At 44.3% G+C, this 22,282-nt stretch overlaps 1 protein-coding gene across 1 annotated transcript in view; it reads right to left on the bottom strand.

Annotated features, from left to right (window-relative positions):
- Window positions 1–22,282, bottom strand: part of cadm1a (cell adhesion molecule 1a) — a gene marked incomplete at its 5' end in the record, with an annotated part of 107,515 nt that overhangs the window by 5,320 nt on the left and 79,913 nt on the right. The window contains one exon of the mRNA XM_068744569.1: window positions 12,494–12,526. Coding sequence (XP_068600670.1) covers window positions 12,494–12,526 — 33 coding nt within the window. The remainder of the gene's footprint in view (window positions 1–12,493; window positions 12,527–22,282) is intronic.

The following is a 22,282-nucleotide window of genomic DNA, read 5'->3' as shown; positions in this document are numbered from 1 at the left end:
AAAAACGTTTACTGTACGTACTATATATTTATATTTCTCAAACAAATGTTTAGTTCTGAAAAGGTTTTGATCTTTGGTTTCATTCTATAATACTGAAACAATCTATTTAGATTAATGCCTGACTGTTAAACGTGTATAAAGTGTGTGGTGAGGGGTTTTACAGCCTTAAAACATTTATGTACATGTATAATAATTGAAAAAAAATAAATAAAGATGACTACATTGCGGATTTCACTTATTGCGGGTTGTTTTTGGAACGTAACCCCCGCGGAAAATGAGGGACTACTGTATCTGCAGTACGCCTTTTTGCCTGCCAGTCACGTGATGCGTGTCGAGGTGCCGCCATTGTTTCTGCCAAAATATAGAACAGATTTTGGAACTGATAACTGGCAAATATAAAAGAAAGGCGTAACTAGACCAAACCAGCTAACGGTTTGGCAGCTAATGTTAGCTAAGCTACACCCATGAGAATCAATAACAGTGTAGTTGAAATTTAAACTTAAAGAACATTGTTTGGAAATATGCTTTACTTCGTCAATAAGCTGATGCAGTAAAATGGTCAGGGATGTTTATTTATTTAAAAGCTGCTGGCTGAGCCTAAAACTGATGGAGAAGATGGGACTGAATCATTTTCACTTAGCTAAGCAGTCATTAGCCTTTGTTCTTGTCCGGTTTGTAGTGCTCCAGTTGCAGCTGCTGCTCATTCAAGGAGGGAAGCTCATTTAGTTCTGGCCTACATCATAAATGTTACACAACGCTAGTTGTTTTAACAAACACAAAGTCGCTGCGGATCCGTAACGTCTCGGAATGAAAACGCTTCGGGTGTTTGATGCTTTTATGTTTTATGTCAATCAAAGAGGGAATCCAATCATAATGCCCCACAGACGCTGGTGGGCGGGACAAAGCCCAGCATTGATCCAATGACCGTCCTGTTTCGACGCTCACGCTTGGCTGTGCTCCGTGGCGCTGCGGGGAGAAGTTGTGTCAGTTACCGGTGATAAGTACCGGTAGCTGGTTCTGAACAAAAGATTAAAGTATTATAACGTATATTTAGTCAAAGAAATCTACACCCAGCAGTACATATTTCATCACTTTGAGATTTTCTGGTAGCTGAGAGCAGCTTGGAGTACTCGCTGTACTTCCTCTACCGGAGCGTCACTACGTACAGCTGATCCTGCATTTACTCCGGTGAGCTTTCACACCGCACACCAACCGAACCAGGGTTCACTTTGAAACAAACCGAGACCCACGTATTCAGGCGGACCTTTTTGATCCTCACCAGAGTTCGGAGGAGCTTTCACACCAGCCCAAACGGAGCGGACAATCCAAGGAAAGGAACTCTGGTGAGTTTGGTCCTGTTTGGTCCCGTTTAAACGGGACCAAACAGTGACTGTGAAAACGACATAAGTCAGTCCAGAACTTCTCCTTCTCCTCTAACTCACCTCCTACCTGTGGAGCGTAAGAACTTCTCCTTCTCCTCTAACTCACCTCCTACCTGTGGAGCATAAGAACTTCTCCTTCTCCTCTAACTCACCTCCTACCTGTGGAGCGTAAGAACTTCTTCTTCTCCTCTAACTCACCTCCTACCTGTGGAGCGTAAGAACTTCTCCTTCTCCTCTAACTCACCTCCTACCTGTGGAGCGTAAGAACTTCTCCTTCTCCTCTAACTCACCTCCTACCTGTGGAGCGTAAGAACTTCTCCTTCTCCTCTAACTCACCTCCTACCTGTGGAGCGTAAGAACTTCTCCTTCTCCTCTAACTCACCTCCTACCTGTGGAGCGTAAGAACTTCTCCTCCTCCATTCCTCTTTCCTCTCCTCCGTTATAAACAACTTGAGTCCTGCTCCTCAGCTTCTAGCTTTGCTCCTGGACACACTTCAACCTTCCTCCTCCTCATCATCATGTCCACCAGCTCTCTAGCTTTTCCCTTCATCGTAGGGTCTGTAAGTTGGACAAAGGAGGGACACTTCGCAGATGCCAAACAATTATTATTATTTCCAGACATGATATATTTTGTGTAATTAAGTGTCCCTCAGTATACATTAAGTTGTGCATTTAAAGAACTGCGTATTTGACTTGTTCCGAAGTCTTTTATTTTATACAACCTTTTGAAAAAACATGTAAATAAACATTCCACAAAGAATGGGGCTATCAATTGTTGTGTTTTCTAATCTTGTGTTATTTTAACAGGTAAAAATAATAATATAAAAACTAATTCAAACAGCAGGTCTCCAACCCCAGTCAGACCTGCTGCTGCAGGATGATTCCAGAACGGACTGAGAATCCTCCTGAGCTGCTTCTAGCAGGAATAAACTTGTTCCCGGTCACGAGTTTAGCAGCAGCTGCGTTCTTTAGCGGATTGTTCCGTGTTTTTCCCCGATAAACGATCATTTCCTGTGGCGTTAGTGGCTTTGTTTGGGGGCGGGGCTTATCAATGTTGTGGGAAAGTAGAAGCGCATGCAGTGAACGATGACAGGCAGCTGTCAATCATACCGGAAGGACAGAGCATCCAATCAGAAACGACCTCGCCCGTTTCTGTTGCTTGTGTGAAGAGAGAAAGAGAGAAAGAGAGAAAAGCGAGGAGCAGTGAACCCCACGCTGGTGTCGCTATGACTTTAAGAATTAAAATAAAATATGTGGCGGTGAGATTAAAATGCGGAACACAGCTTCGATTTGCGCGATGCCGGATTTAAGACAAAATGCGCTGCAATCCCGCCCAAAGCGGGACGTCTGGTCACCCTACGTCATCGTCCCGACATTCAGAGTCTCCTCTCAGTCCGGAACTCTTCCATTCCCACTTCTCTCGCTGCTGATGCACTCGTCTTCCTCCTCTTCTTCGTCTCTGTCTTTGACCCACAGTAACTCAATTTCAACCAGCGTCCTGTCAGTGAACAGTGCTGATGGCGGTCGTTGTTAACCGGGCGTCGACCGATCCAGTATGACTTTCATATTTAAAGTTAATGACAAGCTTAATTCTGGCAAAGTTTTAGACCAGATGCCGTTCCTGCTGCAACCGTCTGTATTGATCTGGGCTTGGGACCTGCTCAAGGGAGACACTGGCTGCGCTATGCTAGCTACCCATGCTACCCATGCTACCCATAAGGCAGCACTGGTGGCTTAACATCATGACACACTGAGCTCCTCCCCCTTTATCTGATTATTCATGTTATAAATATATGTCAGTAATCTCTCTCTCTATTCCTGTAGTCTTGTTCTCTCTCTCCCTCTGTTTGTCCCTCTCTCTCTTTCAGGTCCTTCTGTCCGTGGTGCTGCAGAACCTGGACCTGTGTCCCTCAACACTGATGTCCACGTCGCTAGCATTAGCATTTATAGCTTTATATCGCTAGCATTAGCATTTTGTTTTTGTCTGCTCCTGCTCTGTCTCACTATCACTTCCCTATCCATCTCCTTGTTTTTGACTCTCCTCCGACCTGCCATTCTCTCTCTCTCTCTCTCTCTCTCTCTCTCTCTCTCTCTCTCTCTCTCAACCCAGCCGGCCAGACAGATGGCCCTCCACCATGAGCCTAGGTTCTGTCCAAGGTTTCTGCCCGTTAAAGGGAAGTTTTTCCTTGCCTCCGTTGCTCTTGTGGGTCAAGTTGGGTTCTGTGTTTCCCTGCAGGTCTTTCCCTGCTAATCCTGTAAAGCCTTGAGATGACTTTATGTTGTGATCTGGCGCTATAGAAATAAAACTGAAATGAATAAGGCTGTATTGGGCAAGGTCTTTTTACCACACTCCATAATTGAATGTACCGGTACATACCAACCCAATAGCAGGAGATTCTGTTTGGGCCTTGTCTCATCACTGACTCAGCTCAGTCTCCCCCCAAGATGGAGCCTGAATTATAAATGATGAATCACAAGCTGGCTTCAAACAAAGTGTCCTCAGGGCTGAACAAAGCAAGTCAATCAGCGATGGTCAGAAACGCCCACCTGGACTACAGACGTGGAGTAGCTCATTTTCATAAACCAGGCTGACAGAAGCTCGATTAGAGACAGAGGAGATCTCCTAATTGGATCTTCTAATCTGCTAATTAAGCATCAGTGATTTCACTGCCGGGTGATAGAGGGGCAATCAGGAATAATGCGGCGCTACGTGGGTGGGCTGTCATAAGATCCACTTCCATTGCCCACAACACTCTGTTATTAAAGAGTGAATGTAATTACATTCCCAATGAACCTATTTGTTGAACCTATTTAAAAATGTCAGTGAAATATTTCGCCTCTCGCGTGGCTTGCATACAGAGGGAAGGGACTCGGCCCAAGATCCATCGCTTTAAAACATCAAAAGGTGTTTGGGTTGACCATCAAAAAAATCAAAGGCCCCTGAGTTGGCTTTAGGATGAAACCAGCTATGGGGGCGGGTGCCACATGTGTGGGAAGGTTCCAGGAGTGAAGGCGGTCGAAGCCAAAGTCTTTTGCCACTCCTAGCATCACACTCTCAGAGGATGTTTCTCACAAAGTGAGATTAACATGAGAGTTCTAGTCCCCGGTGTCGGTTGGGCTCAGACCTGATACGGAACCAACGGTATGGCGTCGTTGTAGAGAGGCAAAGTCTCTTCTCTTTTGTTACAGGATTCTAAAAGTCGATAAAAACAGTAATATAGGATGGCAAAACGTTTTAATAGATACGTTTCACAAACTGGTACCGCAAAAGTTAGAAACATTTCCTAAAGCAGTTCTTGATTGGAAACATATCTTGCCAGTGATTTGTCTCTGCATTGACGACTGCTGTCTTCTGATATGAGGTCCAGCACTGGTTGCATTATGGGAAACATAGTTTCTATGGAGCCTGAATATTTTCTTTCAAAAATGTCATTTGTGAAACTTTGTGCGAGTTCAAATTTGGGGTTGGAGTCTTTTCAGGCAAATATAAACTTTTGATTGACATGGGAGTGAAGGAAGTGATTTTAATGTAACCTTGCAGCAACTTCTAAACAGAACAAACTTGACCTTTTGATTCAGGATGCAAAAGATGGAAGATAAACTCCTTAATTTGTTCAGAGAAGTGACCAAAACTCAGATTTATCATCCCGGAGCACAAACACAATGAGCCATCGTTAAAAAGACGTTTCTGAAGTCTTTAAATGCAATTCAACTAAACAGAGAAAAGAGGACACTGAATCCTTATTAGCTCCGCCGAGGCGAGGCGGAGGTTATGGAATCGCCGTCTATCCGTCAGCAAGATAACTCAAAACGTTCCGGAGGGATCTGGATGACATTTTCAGGAAATGTTAGAAATGTTACCAGGAACAGATGACAATCCAGAAGAGATCCTGGATTTTGGGTCACTTTGACATTTTCATTAGCATTTGAGCTTCAAATTTTGTTCCTCAATATCTCGGTTAATTATGTTTATGGAATTTTACACAGTTATGTCAGGACCGGGGGGGGGGGGGGGGGGTTCTAGCTCCCGAATTTCATCCGGATCGGATCCAGAATGACGTTAGGAAAAAATATTACATTTTAACAATGAAAACTCCATTTATGGATTCAAAAATCAGTTAAAAATACACATCAAGTCCGATTCACGTTGACTTTTCATGGTTGGTGTATAAAGATACCAAGAACCATCAAACAAACAAAAGAAGATGACATTTTCTGAACAACATAAACTCTCTTCCTTGTAATGAATAACTGTTTGATGCCAAACAGGAGAGGGAGGAGAGGGAACGCAAACGTTTGGGCTCCTTGATGAAAATAAGCCGACAGTACGTTATCTCCTGAGGAACCTTGTTTTTTTTCCGGATGGATCTATTCATCATTTCTATAATCACAGACGGTATTCATCTAAAATGTAAAATGGCGTAATTATGGGCTATAACTGCTCAGTATCTGGGCCACGCCTAGCTCGATAAACACCTTCTAATGGCCTTTAGTGGTCTCAGGAGGGGCTTATCCGAACACATTGAGGACTCTCTGTGGCCCCCAAGGCCAAATGAGTTTGCAGATGCACAGCAGTCCTGTTAATGGGGACAGTGTTGGGCAAAAAAAGAAAGAAGCCCAGTGGAGCTTCTCTCCATCCGCCAGGCTGCCCTTTCTGCGCTCATCAACAACCCCCCCCCCCAACAGTCTCCTCCCCTCCCACTGTCACTCAGCTGCCTCCAGCCTCGGTCATTTCAACAAGGGCTGAAAAACTCCCTGAGATTTCTGCTTGTGGCTGTGAAGCCCGGTTTGTGTGTCTATGTGGGTGCGAGCTCAGGTTGAATTATTTATTTTTAGCCCCCTGACACCAGAGATCTGAACTCCCGCTGTGTTAGAGAGGTCAACTGATGATATGTATGACGTATGTATGATATATGGAGAGTGACATGGCTCATCATCATCAAAAAAAGCAGAAAGTAAATAACCGTCAAAGAGATGTGGAGAGAAAAATACCATCAAGGCCAGAGAAAGATGCTGATTAGATGATCTCCCTTAAGTCAACTCCTGCCCCCCCGCCTGGTAGGAGGAGACAATGTGTATCAATGAAATCTGAGTACACAGCAGAGAGCACCGGGCGAAGGAACTGTGCCAAGGAAATGAGGGACTAATCCTGGAAAGGAAGCCTCAGATAACGGCCGCGTTCACATAGAAGCAGCAAAGAGACGAAACCGGAGACGATGTGCCCAAACGGGCTTTTCATAGCCGACCTAGCCGAGGCTTAAATATGTCCACACATGGAAAAAGTGAGGCTGATGTTTCTCATTTTCGGCATGAGGTTTAGGATCCTCATCAACAGGGAATATCTTTAGTTCAGCAGCTAGTCGGGCTCAAGTTTCAATGCTTGTAGAGGAAGTCCTCGTAGTTCAGCCGGCAGCAACGCGGGGGGGGTGCAGATATTCTGCATTGGCTTCAATCTCTTTGTCAAAGAGAGATGATGCTGAGGAGCCAATGACTCGGAGGAGTCGGGTCTGGAAGAGTTCGACTCCCGTTGGCTACAAGTCAAAGATTAGGATCTTGATTTCCCAATTCCAAATTGGAGGAATCGAATGAACCACAAATAAAACTTCCTTCAAAGCCTTTGACAAAAGAAACAGGAAGGGGAGGGGACCCAACGGAGGAGCAGTATGAGCAGCTACCACCGGAGAGTACGAGTCGCAGTATGAAGACGATGATCACGATGAAATCACGACACCTGATGAGCGGCGCCACACTCACGGGTCAAATGATGCTTTGAGTTCGGATTGGGATGGACATAGTGAGCCTGACCCGGATTCGTCAGAGGAGCGGTTCCGTCTGGATCGGCGAGTAGCCGCTGTTGTACAGTTGATATATTGTGTATAAATAAATGTTATTACAACATCAACAGCTTTAACATCTGCTCTGAGCTCCTTGAAACGCTCTCCTAGTCCGTCGTATCCAGTGTGTGCCAGGAAAAGGGACACGACATGTCTGGGCTGCTTCGTTGGACTGAGCCAGGAGGCGGACAATGTCAAGACTCCTGGATAATCCTGGACAACACCAGCCCCCCCCCCTGCACCGCTTTGTAGCAGAAGAGAGATTCAGGGGTCCCCCCGTGCCTTAAGGGGGTACAATGCCTTGCTAGGGAGTGGGAGGAGGGCCTCAGTATGACAGAGGTGTTACTTGGGGAGGAATTGTAAAAATAAATCTTTTGACAGATGGCCGTCCACCATGAGCCTCGGTTCTGTCCAAGGTTTCTGCCTGTTAAAGGAAAGTTTTTCTTGCCTCCGTCTCCAGAGTTTTTGCTCTTATGGGTCAACTTGGGTTCTGTCTTTCCCTGCTAATCCTGTAAAGTGCCTTGAGACGACTTCCTGTTGTGATCTGGTGTCATATCAATAAAAATGATTTGAATTGAGTCGATTGGTATCTATCTCCGAAATCGTGTATTATATGACAGTTACGTATTGTGAGGTCAGTGGTTTGTATTTATGCTAGGTTAGCTGTGTGTGTGTGTGTATAGTATATACGTGACATGTTATACAGAATTTCCTTTGTGATAAATGATCCATCCTTCTATCTATCTAGCTGTCTGTCCGTCCATCTATCAGCATGCCACACAGATTATGATATGGATTATGTTCAAGATGTGCATCCTGGTGGATTGTTAAATTAAGTCTGGGTATTTTTGAGCAACATTCCCTTCAAGCTTTGTGAAAGCGTCCGCACCTGGACCCACCTCAAAATGCAATCACCTTTTCTGTGACTTTTACCCGCCCCTACATAAAACAGTCTTTGCTGACCCCCTGGTGAGGGTTCTTTAGTAAAGACTGAAGAACACAACGCTCCCTCCCCGCTGGTGGAGATCAGATGATGATATTTAGCGTTGGAGTGTAGCGAACATGTCTCTCACAAACAAAACGCGTAAAGACTGGCTGCTAAAAGGAAAACAAGCCCGTGTGCAAACTGCGTATTCAAATCTACTGTTCAAATCATCGGAAATGCTCATTAAAAAGTAGCTACACCAACCGACCTGGGGATGCTATTTAAGCTTTGAGGAGCGGCGTCGTGTCACGCCCTCCGGCGGGTGCAGCAAAGCAGCGACGGTAAAATCCTTTAGCGGGGCTGAGAGCACGGTGTTGGTCGCTAATCCAAGCGTCACCTCTCTGGAAAATCAGACCTGCTTACAAGAATGGATGGTGAGAAGGGAAAATGGAAAAGGAAATCTGCTGTTCCATATCCAGCTCGCACTGTAGGAATCTTAGAGGCGCTGCTAAAAGCGAGCGACTCGAGAGACAGCGGATGATCTCCAGGACTCATTTACACATCACACATCAAAGGCCCAGGCAGAATAGAGAGGGAATCATTCCACCTTGCTCTGCTAAAAGGTGTTTCCTCCCACCTCACCGTTACCTCTTGTCTGCCCTGTCATCCTCCGTGACAGCTAAGTTGAGTTGATCTGATCCAAAGGAAATGCAATTCACATATTCATGCTGCGTCTGACACAAGTCAAAACCAGGTGACACCCTGCACGAACATGCACTTTATCTGGATGTGTTACGTAGTTATAGCTGATCACTCGGATATTCAAGATCCAGACGGGATTAAAACAACGAATTATCTTCCATTTCTGACCTTCAGGTTGTTCAGTAATTTGCTCTGCAAAATGAGTTGCATACTAACGTCCTGTGAACATGATATATGATACCTGCTATCAACATGATGATGAAGGTGCAGCTTCACAGAGGTGTGAGCAAGGCTGCCAGATGTTCCTCTAGCAACATCATAGGGCCAAAATTCAGTCTGGGAATGATCAGAGAATTGAACCCATGCCTGGAGGCCGGAGATTCTTCAGATTCAAACAGTGTGTTCAGGTTTTTGAAGGGGGGAAAAGCAAATCCTCTAAAACAGGTTCACCGGACCAAATCCATCTCTTCATCATCAAACCAAGTCAATCTTCAAACTGCTGCTGTCCAGCGAAGAAGCTGCCACTGCGTCCCTGTAAACCACCAACAGGGTGGTTTACAGGGACGCAGTGGTGAAGCCGCCTGTCCCTTTGCTCGTCAGGCGACCTGAACCTCCACTCAAAACGAAAGACACCTTTCCCGAACGTGAACCGATCCTAATCCTCCCTGAACAAGAAGACTTCACCGAGCCGGCTGGCCCGGACGGCAGATCGCCGTGATCCGTACCTGACCAAGCATGAGTCCTGCTTGATTCTACCCTGAGCAAAGTGGCCATTATGCCGCTGCATTCCTCTCCAGCTCAATTATACGGCCGCTTTCGCATGCTCGCTGACAGCCGTCCTTTCCCAACGGCCTCACCTCTGGATGGGAAGTTAGTCAGCGCGGCTCATCATCAGCTGAAGCAACTGACACTCCTACCGCCACGCACTTTCATTAGGAACGCTGAGGGACGTCCACCGCCGGAATGACGGCCCCAAAACCTTTCCGTTATGTCATTGGATAAACTTTGTAGACATACAGTACGGATTGGGACTTGCTGTCCGTTTAAACTGTAGGGAATTTCCGGATTAAATGGGATTCCCAACGTGGTTACACGCCGACCAGGGAGCACCACATTTATGTTTGTATCATTATTACTGATTCACCTGAACGCCTCATCTGGTGACGACACACAATGACGCAGATAAACATGGGCTTGGATTGGCTGGGGCAAAGTCCCGCCTTCAGGGGACGGAATGATGTGATGACGAAGCAGGAAGCGTCTTCATTCCACCATAAGGCAGCCACGAGAAACATGGTGGAATCCAGCGCTGATATCTGAACTAACTGTTAATTATATAAATGTGTTAATCTTAACCCACATTCTCCTCATTGACTACGCACCCACTACGGAGAACAAAGAACCGGGAGAGGGTTTGGTAAAACCCTACAGAACACACATTAAAAACAGGGGTTGGCTTCAAATTGGCACCTTTACCTCACGGGTGAAAATATCTTTGTGGCTCAAAAGCTTCTGGGAGCCAGTCGTGCAGCGACGTTTATCGACAGACGTAATAAGATTTGTCTTTATTTCAGCGTTTTACCACTTTCCGGGGTCTCTCATTGTGACTGCCAGGGCCAAAGCTTAATTTATCCGAACATAATGTCTCCACAGCCACTTGTCCGGTGTGCTGGCAGCTCATTTCAGAGCCTCTTATTATCTCTGCGGTGCGTTTAATTTGTTCCCTCCTTGTACCTGCCCTATTTCAGTGCGGAATGGACAATCTCTGGAAAAGCTTTCAGCTTCAATCGTTTCTCAGCTTCCTCTCCCTTTCAGTCATGACAAGCAGGGCATTACCATGGCAACAACATTTGAAAAAATATGGCAAACCAGGCGGTCAGTGCTGAAGCCTCTCTAACAGGAGCTGACTTGGTTTCTCATGCGAGGAAAGGCATGAATTAGCATTTTCCAAATCCATCAGCATTTCCGGAGGCTGAAACCATCTGAGCAATAATTTTATTATTATACGTAATACACACATAATCGGGCTTCAGTTTAATCCACCAATGGATTCTGCATTACCATTAATCTGCTCTTCAACTGGCTGAATCCCGTTCTCCTAACGTTACACATTTACTCATTTAGATTTGTATATATTTGTACTCACTCGGGGAGGAGCAGTGACAACGTTTGATATTTTTCAGCAGGTTGTAGTTTAGAGGTTTCTATGGAAACATTGGTCACCTTTTTGTGAATTCCTAATCTGCACATTCCATCTTCAAAAAATTAAGATTACAACTGATCAAGATCAAAATACCACATGATTAAATTAGTTTTGGGGGAAGACCTACATAAAAAGATCACCAGAGTTTGGATTTTAATTCCCAAAATAAATGAATCCCTCACTGTTGCACGCGATCTGAAATTGCAAATGAAAAACGTCAGTATGAGAGGTGCCTTCGTACACAAAAATAACTCCACGAGGATTAGAAACCGGGAGCAGGGCAGGAACTTCCTCATCTTAAGCGTCTCTATTGCTTCTGAAACTAAAGCCATCCTCTCGGCACTGTTATCAGTCTCAGTCTATCATTTAAAAAGATAAGACGCTGCTTCCACGTCATTTACCCTCACACACCTCAACAAGCCATCAGGCTGCATTTTAGATTAGGATTAAATCTGACCATGAAGCGAAAAGAACGTCTATTGATAGAAAAGAGAGAGAGCTGACCTTTGACACAAACAGTTCATTCATTTAGTCGATCCTGGGGTTATCTGAGGTCGACCCTCACCTGATAAATGAATAATAGCAAGAATAATCTTTGTGTCGCTGGATGAGCAAGAATCAAAATAATTTAATTCAAGTAATTTACCCATCATACACCTTAATTTAAATAAATGTCCCAAGCATAGGTTGGGGAAACTGATACCACATAAAGTCATGAAAATGGATGTAAATGATCCAAAATGGAATTAACGTCAGCAAGTAAATGAGGTCTGTTTTGTCTCTGAACAAAAAGAAGGCATGTCATGCTGGTGATGTCATCAATTCTGGATTCGAGGGTGGGCTATTCCTCTCTTCAGGGAGATGTTGTGATTGGTTAGCCGGTGCCACCGCTTCACAAGCGTTAAAGCAGAAAAGATTTGATGCTGTTGGTCTCAATACATTACAGCTCCCAGACCGACTGGGAGTGTGAGCATCAACCCTGTAGTGGAGCAAAGACCACACAACAAAGACTTTGAGTGATTTGGACAAAGCCAAGACCAGAACCAGGCCCACAGTGCACTATTAGGTCTCTCGGCTGGCCTGGGTATGTCTTGGGATTCTCCCGGAAGAGGTGAGATGTCTGGGGAGAGGGAAGTCTGCGAGTCCCTGCTGAGACTGTTGACTCCGCGACCTGGCCCTGGACAAGCAGTGGAAGAGGGATGGATAGATGGATGGAGTCTTCCACAGAGAAGAAACAGTTGCTAATGCTACGCCAGGCCTCCATGCAGTGTCAGCCAGTGGCGTTAGCATCAAATAGCACATCTCGATCAATCAGTGGATGACTGACGCCGGCCGCGTGGCAGACTGGGCAAACAATGTCAGCTATGCAAAAGTAAAACAGTCATGCAGCAGAAACAGAGTTCAAGATGTAAAAAAGAGGCATCCAGAGGAAAGTAAAGATACCAACCATGAGCTGCAGGTTCGGTCCAGGGCGCAGTGTCTGGGCATACAAGAAGTAGGCAGTTGTGGAGGGAGGTGTGGAACAGGAGGAACAGCATGCAAATAAAGGAGAAACGGGGGAGAAAACAAATGACACCCATAAGCAAGCATTCAGAAGACCAAAACATGACAAAAGACAGAAGGCTGAAGGGAAATCAAACAGAGCCGAAGGCAGTGCAGATATAAACACAAGCTTTTACACACACACACACACACAATGGTGCTGGAGCAGGGCTGCCCACACTTTTTCAGCATGCGAGCTTTTAAAATGACCGAGTCACAAAGATCTACCCACTAAAACATGCTAAACATAGAAGTATTTTCAAATATATCGAGGATTCTTTATGTACAATGTATGCTGATGTACCCTGCGTACCCGCATGAGCTAATATTGAACAACACAATTGAATTAACTCTGAACATGTTTTTGTAATTGCATCAGGTTTGGAAGGACTTCTTGTTATTAATGATGATGTGACTCTCGCAGAACGATGCCTCGGTGGCGGCTTTCGCTTTTGAAGTATGTTGTGTGTAAAATGGCTGCTGTCCGGACAGCTGGGATCTTAATTCATGAACCTTTCTGTTTCTCAGCTCGCTTTTCGGTGGAAAGTCGGTGTCGTATTGTCGTTATTGCGATTGCAGACTGGCAGTGTAAATGCAGCGCAGCTGCTTGACGTTTATTTTGAAATGTGCGCTCTTATTTTGTAGTGCAAGGGGAAGTTGCAGCTGTACTGGAGTTAGCGGCAGAGAGGAACGCTCAGGTTTCATTAGTTTCATTACTCCGAGTATCTGATGAAGAGTACTGCAGGAAGAAAACTGCCTCTTGGTCGTGTTGAAGCAGCCGAAGTGTTCTCCGGTGATCAATAAATAAAACATCTGGAGAGCCATCGATGGGCGGCACAGGCAGAAAGGCGTTTAAACGACATCGTGAAACAAACTCCGCCTCCCATTCCGCGTTAAAGTGATGTGTTTCTGTCTTCTTACTCGGTCCAGCGATGGTGATAATCTTTCTGTAGTTTTAAAGAAAAAAGCGAGGGCTGAAGATCGGACATAACTCGTGACTCGTGCTGTGAGTGAGTGTGTCTGTGTGTGCGTCCAGCCCCTCCCCCCCGGGAGCGAGCGAACGAGTGAGTGAGCAAGAGAGAGAGAGAGAGAGCATGGCGCAGCGACGCTGCACTTAGCGCCTATTTGCGCATGTGCGGTCAGAAAAAACAAGTCGTCATCTGACTGGCTGCCCTGCATGTCAATCAAAAAAGATGTCACCCGGTCGATCGCGATCGACGTAATGGGCACCGCTGTGCTGGACGGTCCACTCAGAGGGGAGTGTGACTACTATTGTGAGAGACTATTATCATGTGCTGAAGGCAGCTTTGGTGTGGAGAGAAGCCAGACTATCAAGAGGAAATAACAAGAGCAGACAACTCAGGGAACGCTCGAGCATCGATTTACAGAGGGGACTTCCTGTTTGCAAGGAGTCCAGGGAAGTTCCAATGCCTCGGCGGCGCCGCTGATTCTGATGACCTTCACCTTCATCTCGTTTTTAAAGCACAGTACAGGACAGTTAGTGAGAGAATAGAAACATCTGTCAATTTAGAAAATGGGCTTTCAGATGCTATCAGCTTCATTCCAAATGTCTGTGCAGGTTCTTAATCATCAGGTCATGTTAAATCCCGAAGAGCAAAAAACCAAGCATCAACTGGACTTGTTCAAGTTTGTTGCAGACATGTCACCTCTCATCCAAGAGGCTTCTTCAGTTCTGAGAGACTTGTCGAGGGTCCAGATGCTTATACTCCTGTTGGTTGTGGATTTTGGGGACAGAGGTCAATACTGCATTGTGTTGCTTTCTCCAGTTTGACAAAAATGACGTGTTTAACTCCTCTCTCAAACGATCAGTCGTCCCTGGCTAAAACTTGGTCGTTACTGTCCTCAAAGTCAAGATTCAGGTCAAAAGAAACAAATGTTTTTGTCAAACTGGATAAACCATCCCTGAACAGAGGAGAAGGATTCGATGTAAAATCAGATCTGTCTTGCGTAGACTTGTGCCAAATATTGATGTCTTGATGCCCTTCTCCCTGTACACCAACTGCTGCACCTCCAGCCATCAGTCCATCAAACTGATTAAGTTTGCGGACGACACCACCCTCATCGGGCTCATCTTGGACGGTGATGAGTCGGCCTATAGGAGGGAGGTGGACCGGCTGGTGTCCTGGTGTAGCAGCAACAACCTGGAGCTGAACAGCCAGAAAACAGTGGAGATGAACGTGGACTTCAGGAAAGTCACAGCCCCACCGTCCCCCCTCGCCCTCACAGACTCCCCTACCCCCATCTCCATCGCGGACTCTTTCCGCTTCCTGGGCACCACCATCACCCGGGACCTCAAGTGGGAGCCGACCATCAGCTCCCTCACCAAGAAGGCTCAGCAGAGGATGTACTTCCTGCGGCAGCTGAGGAAACTCAAGCTTCCAACCCAGATGTTGGTGCAGTTCTACACCTCCATCGTGGAGTCCGTCCTCACCTCCTCCATCACCATGTGGTACGCTGGCGCCACCACCAGGGACAGACACAGACTGCAGCGCATTGTACGTGCTGCGGAGAAGGTGATCGGCTGCAAGCTGCCATCGCTCCAGGACCTGTATGTCTCCAGGACTCGGAGGCGTGCAGGTCATATGAAACTAGAATGAACTATGAGTGTGCACACCAAATTTGAAGTCTCTAGCTCCAAAATTGAGGTCAGAATGGACTCCTGAAAAATTCAGATTTTAGAAAGAAAATTAGCTCTCAGGTCCGGATTGTGATCCAGATCAATGCCATTCTCGGGGAGGACCGAGCCACGGACAGAACCTTGTTTGTGTAAAAATTTCAAGTTGATTGGGTTACTAGTTTTTGAGTTATGCGCTCGGACAGACAAACAGACAAACAAACAAACAGACAGACAAACGCACCCAATTGCAATACCCTCGCTTCCGTTTCGGCGAGGGTAACTATTAGACCAATATCTACTCACCATGAGCTGTGCTCTCAATAATCGCTTCTGTCCTTCATGTTCACGTTTTTTTCTTTCATAAATTCCACATTCTTGTCTTTTAATCCGGGTTCTTGTCTCTGTGCCAAAGCTCTTTTGAACCCTTCATTGCTCGTTAGCGATGCTAATCTGCTGTTGGAGATGAACCTGAGTTTTAAGTCTGACTCCTGGTTTGTCTTTTCCTCCTCCTCTTCTTCCTCCTCTTCCTCCTCCTCAGTTGGACTCTCCCATTAGCAAAGAAGCTCTCCAAAGACGATTGTTTTTATTAATCTTCACTAGTTCACATCTGTTTTTAGTAACGTATCACGTAAAGCATGAAAATTCATAGTCCAATGTTACGTTGGAGAAAATCCGGTCGTTTTTCAAAATAAAACACCTTTTATACGCTAATAATCGATACAACGGAAATTGTATAAATTAGTTATTCTTTCTGTGCGGCCCGGTAACAAATGCCACACGGACCGGTACCGGGCCACGGCCCGGTGGTTGGGGACCCCTGCATTAGAGCACTCTATGGTTCCTTGAGGGATAAAGTGTGTGCAAGTTATCACGACGCAGACAGATGTTTGTACTAGAGAGGTAATAGTACTGGGAGGAGGAGGAGGCCACTGCTATGTCTTCACTGCGCCGACAGGCGGTTCGGGGAATGGAGAATGATTAGCCATATTGAGACCCTGTTTGAAGAACCGAGGGTGCTTGAGTGGGTCAGCTAGATCAATGCTAAATAATAACGCGGGCCAGGTTTAGCACTGATAAATTCTCAGCATATTCGGTACACATTAGCATAACCTTTAGAACAGATCATTTCTCCATATGCACTCAAACATGTGTGGATTATGCAATGCTAACTCAAACTTTGCTGCAAGGTGAAGCTGCTACAAAGATGAGAAGCAGCTCTTCTACCCTTTTAATTTTTAATTTATTGTAATCTTGCATCTGTGGTGTAATTTATTTTGAACTTATTGTTATTTTATATCTGTGGAGTAAAATATTTTATTTTATTTTTATTTTTCATTAATTGAGTAATTTAATATTAGTTTTATTGGTATTGTTAAATGTCGATGATTTATGTACGAAGGACTTTCAACGGAAACAAGACCGCAAGAAATGCTCCTCTGAGACAGGATGTGTGACTGTACTTGTACTGTAATACATGCTACTATGTGACTGTACTTGTACTGTAATACATGCTACTGTGTGACTGTACTTGTACTGTAATACATGCTACTGTGTGACTGTACTTGTACTGTAATACATGCTACTGTGTGACTGTACTTGTACTGTAATACATGCTACTGTGTGACTGTACTTGTACTGTAATACATGCTACTGTTTGACTGTACTTGTACTGTAATACATGCTACTGTTTGACTGTACTTGTACTGTAATACATGCTACTGTTTGACTATACTTGTATTGTAATACATGCTACTGTTTGACTGTACTTGTACTGTAATACATGCTACTTTGTGACTGTACTTGTACTGTAATACATGCTACTGTTTGACTGTACTAGTACTGTAATACATGCTACTGTGTGACTGTACTTGTACTGTAATACATGCTACTGTTTGACTGTACTAGTACTGTAATACATGCTACTGTGTGACTGTACTTGTACTGTAATACATGCTACTGTTTGACTGTACTAGTACTGTAATACATGCTACTGTGTGACTGTACTTGTACTGTAATACATGCTACTGTGTGACTGTACTTGTACTGTAATACATGCTACTGTGTGACTGTACGCGTACTCTAACATTCTATCTAATAAATATATTCATCATCATCATCATCACCCCATCGCCTCACGGCAGCCTCGCCGGCCGACAGTTCATTGGACAGTAATAAAGATCTCACTGTGTACAGATGCAATGTTTATGCGATAGCATCCCCGCTAACCTGCCTAGGATTTAATCAACCGAACAGGAAAGTCGCCGGCCGGTTGTCAGTAATATCCAATATTTACAGTTGCATATAATATATGCCGGCATTCAGGCAAAACTGCATTCTTGAAGTAGTGGCTCATTGTAGCCTGTATTTTAAATTAGTATTTTCATCCCTGCTGCCCTGAGAAGCAGGAAATTACTTTATTATTCTAACATTTCATAATTTGGCCCCGCTGTAATGCATCTTTCAAATAGGAAAGGACTCAACTACCTCAAACTAGACGCTTGGCCTGTGGGTAACATTCATCACTCAGGTGGACCTCATGTGCAACGATAAATTGAGGCATTGATGTGGACACATCAGCTCCATGACTAGTTGCCATGGCTCCCGTGAGCCCTGTTGGCTCGCTGCAACCTGACAAACAGCAAGGTCGTGCCGAGATAACTGGATGGCAATCATTATTCCATTGGCAGAAACGCGTTATGTGGAACCCCACAGCAGGGAAACGGCCAGCAGGCTGATGAGCGTCCGACTGGCAGCTACGTTCTATTTGGGCAACACTTCGCTACACAGTCGCTTTCCATCCGATGAATGGTGGCGGAAAACGATACGTGGATGAAAGACCGTTTGCTGCATCAAGTGCCAACTTATGATTCATGTTGTCAATTTGTCATCACTTATCGGTGGCCTCAAGTTAGCAAAGACACCAATGTATTTGAACGCTAGCGATAACGTTGGGTGGTTCCCGACCGGATCGCGCGCTGTGGGCCTGTTCTGGCTTTGGCTACACCGGTCTATAGCACGTCGAGTCATTGCAGGGTTGATGCTCACACGTCCACTCAGTCTGGGAGCTGTAATGCAACGAGTAACTATTGAGACCAGCCGTGCAGCTCGCTCAATGTCTCGCCTTTACATTCCATCTCCTTATAATCACCAATATTCGTCCAGAACCAAATACGCGTCCGCTTGAAGAAGATGTGTCGGGCTCCAGATGTGCAGCAACGCCGTCGATGCTCTCGCAGGAACTGTGTATCTCCGGTCTTTGTGCCGCTTCGACTCAATCAAATGAGTAGCGGCCGGCTGCTCCAGTGTTAAAGTGGACAAAGAATCAAAGTGAGCAAAATGGGAACAAGAGCACCTTATCTGGCTTCTGTGTGCACGTTAGTCTGGGGATTGTGAGGTGGAGGCACATCTAAATCCATTCACTCATCCATTCACTCATCCATTCACAGTAGCACACATTCACTCATACATTCACTCATCCATTCACTCATCCATCCACAGTAACATCCATTCACTCATACATTCACAGTAGCACACATTCACTCATACATCCTCAGTAGCATACATTCACTCATCCATTCACTCATCCATTCACTCATACATCCACAGTAACATCCATTCACTCATCCATTCACTCATCCATTCACTCATCCATTTACTCATCCATTCACTCATCCATTCACTCATCCATTCACTCATACATTCGCTCACCCATTCACTCATCCATTCACTCATCCATTCACTCATCCATTCACTCATCCATTCACTCATACATCCACAGTAGCACACATTCACTCATACATCCTCAGTAGCATACATTCACTCATACATTCACTCATCCATTCACTCATACATCCACTCATCCATTCACTCATACATCCACAGTAGCACACATTCACTCATACATTCACTCATCCATCCTCAGTAGCATACATTCACTCATACATCCACAGTAGCATCCATTCACTCATACATTTACTCATCCATTCACTCATCCATTCACTCATACATTCACTCATACATTCACTCATCCATTCACTCATCCATTCACTCATACATCCACAGTAGCACACATTCACTCATACATCCACAGTAGCATCCATTCACTCATCCATTCACTCATACATTCACTCATCCATTCACTCATCCATTCACTCATCCATTCACAGTAACACACATTCACTCATCCATTCACTCATACATCCTCAGTAGCATACATTCCCTCATCCATTCACAGTAGCATCCATTCACTCATCCATTCACTCATACAGTCACAGTAGCATCCATTCACTCATACATTCACTCATACATTCACAGTAGCATCCATTCACTCATACATTCACAGTAGCATCCATTCACTCATCCATTCACTCATCCATTCACTCAAATAAATACGAAGGACTTTCAACGGAAACAAGATACATGCTGCTGTGTGACTGTACTTGTACTGTAATACATGCTACTGTGTGACTGTACTTGTACTGTAATACATGCTACTGTGAGACTGTACTTGTACTGTAATACATGCTACTGTTTGACTGTATTTGTACTGTAATACATGCTACTGTTTGACTGTACTTGTACTGTAATACATGCTACTGTTTGACTGTACTTGTACTTTAATACATGCTACTGTTAGACTGTACTCGTACTGTAATACGTGCTACTGTTTGACTGTACTTGTACTGTAATACATGCTACTGTGAGACTGTACTTGTACTGTAATACATGCTACTGTTTGACTGTATTTGTACTGTAATACATGCTACTGTTAGACTGTATTTGTACTGTAATACATGCTACCGTTAGACTGTACTTGTACTGTAATACATGCTACTGTTTGACTGTATTTGTACTGTAATACATGCTACTGTTTGACTGTACTTGTACTGTAATACATGCTACTGTGTGACTGTACTTGTACTGTAATACGTGCTACTGTTTGACTGTACTTGTACTGTAATACATACTATTGTTTGACTGTACTTGTACTGTAATACACACTACTGTGTGACTATACTTGTACTGTAATACATGCTACTGTTTACTGTACTTATACTGTAATACATGCTACTGTGTGACTGTACTTGTACTGTAGTACATACTACTGTTAGATTGTACTTGTACTGTAATACATGATACTGTTTGACTGTACTTGTACTGTAATACACACTACTGTGTGACTGTATTTGTACTGTAATACATGCTACTGTTAGACTGTACTTGTACTGTAATACATGCTACTGTTAGATTGTACTTGTACTGTAATACATGCTACTGTGTGACTGTACTTGTACTGTAGTACATACTACTGTTAGATTGTACTTGTACTGTAATACATGATACTGTTTGACTGTACTTGTACTGTAATACACACTACTGTGTGACTGTACTTGTACTGTAATACATGCTACTGTGAGACGGTACTTGTACTGTAATACATGCGACTGTTTGACTGTATTTGTACTGTAATACATGCTACTGTTAGACTGTACTTGTACTGTAATACATGCTACTGTTAGATTGTACTTGTACTGTAATACATGCTACTGTGTGACTGTACTTGTACTGTAGTACATACTACTGTTAGATTGTACTTGTACTGTAATACATGATACTGTTTGACTGTACTTGTACTGTAATACACACTACTGTGTGACTGTACTTGTACTGTAATACATGCTACTGTGAGACTGTACTTGTACTGTAATACATGCTACTGTTTGACTGTATTTGTACTGTAATACATGCTACTGTTTGACTGTATTTGTACTGTAATACATGCTACCGTTAGACTGTACTTGTACTGTAATACATGCTACTGTTTGACTGTATTTGTACTGTAATACATGCTACTGTTAGATTGTACTTGTACTGTAATACATGCTACTGTTTGACTGTACTTGTACTGTAATACATGCTACTGTGTGACTGTACTTGTACTGTAATACATGCTACTGTGTGACTGTACTTGTACTGTAATACATGCTACCGTTTGACTGTACTTGTACTGTAATACATGCTACTGTTAGATTGTACTTGTACTGTAATACATGCTACTGTTTGACTGTATTTGTACTGTTATACATGCTACTGTTAGACTGTACTTGTACTGTAATACATGCTACTGTTAGATTGTACTTGTACTGTAATACATGCTACTGTTTGACTGTACTTGTACTGTAATACGTGCTACTGTTAGATTGTACTTGTACTGTAATACATGCTACTGTGTGACTGTACTTGTACTGTAATACGTGCTACTGTTTGACTGTACTTGTACTGTAATACACACTACTGTGTGACTGTACTTGTACTGTAATACATGCTACTGTGTGACTGTACTTGTACTGTAATACATGCTACTGTGTGACTGTACTTGTACTGTAATACATGCTACCGTTTGACTGTACTTGTACTGTAATACATGCTACTGTTGTTAAATCTAAATAAAACTGAGGTTCTGGTTCTTGGGCCAAAGCATCTCAGAAATGTTTGTTCTAGTGTTGTCGTTGAACTAGATGGCGTCTCAGTGTCCACCAGCACCACGTCCAAGAATCTGGGGGTAATCTTTGATCAGGACCTGTCCTTTCAGTCCCAGATAAAGCACGTTTCAAGGACTGCGTTCTTTCACCTTCAGAATATTTCAAAGGTCAGGCACCTACTAACCCGAAAAGATGCAGAACAAATAGTCCATGCTTTTGTGACTTCCAGACTGGATTACTGCAACTCCTTACTGTCCGGCTGCCCAAAAAGGTCTATTAAACATCTGCAGCTAATCCAGAACGCAGCAGCTCGTGTTCTAACAGGAACCAGACTGAGAGAACACATTTCCCCTGTTCTGGCGTCTCTGCATTGGCTTCCTGTTAGGGAACGGATTGAATATAAAATCCTTCTGCTCACTTTTAAAGCCCTCACTGGCCAGGCCCCTCCTTACCTTACAGAGATGATTATCCCGTATTGCCCCACTAGAACCCTGCGGTCCCAAAATGCTGGCCTGCTCGTGGTTCCAAAAATTTCCAAGAGCAGACAGGGGGGCGGAGCTTCCAGTTATCAAGC

The sequence above is a fragment of the Brachionichthys hirsutus genome, chromosome 10, assembly GCF_040956055.1.
Source record: "Brachionichthys hirsutus isolate HB-005 chromosome 10, CSIRO-AGI_Bhir_v1, whole genome shotgun sequence".
NCBI lineage: Eukaryota > Metazoa > Chordata > Actinopteri > Lophiiformes > Brachionichthyidae > Brachionichthys > Brachionichthys hirsutus.
The sequence above is the reverse complement of the archived record's forward strand: the minus strand, read 5'-3'. Positions and strand labels throughout refer to the sequence as shown.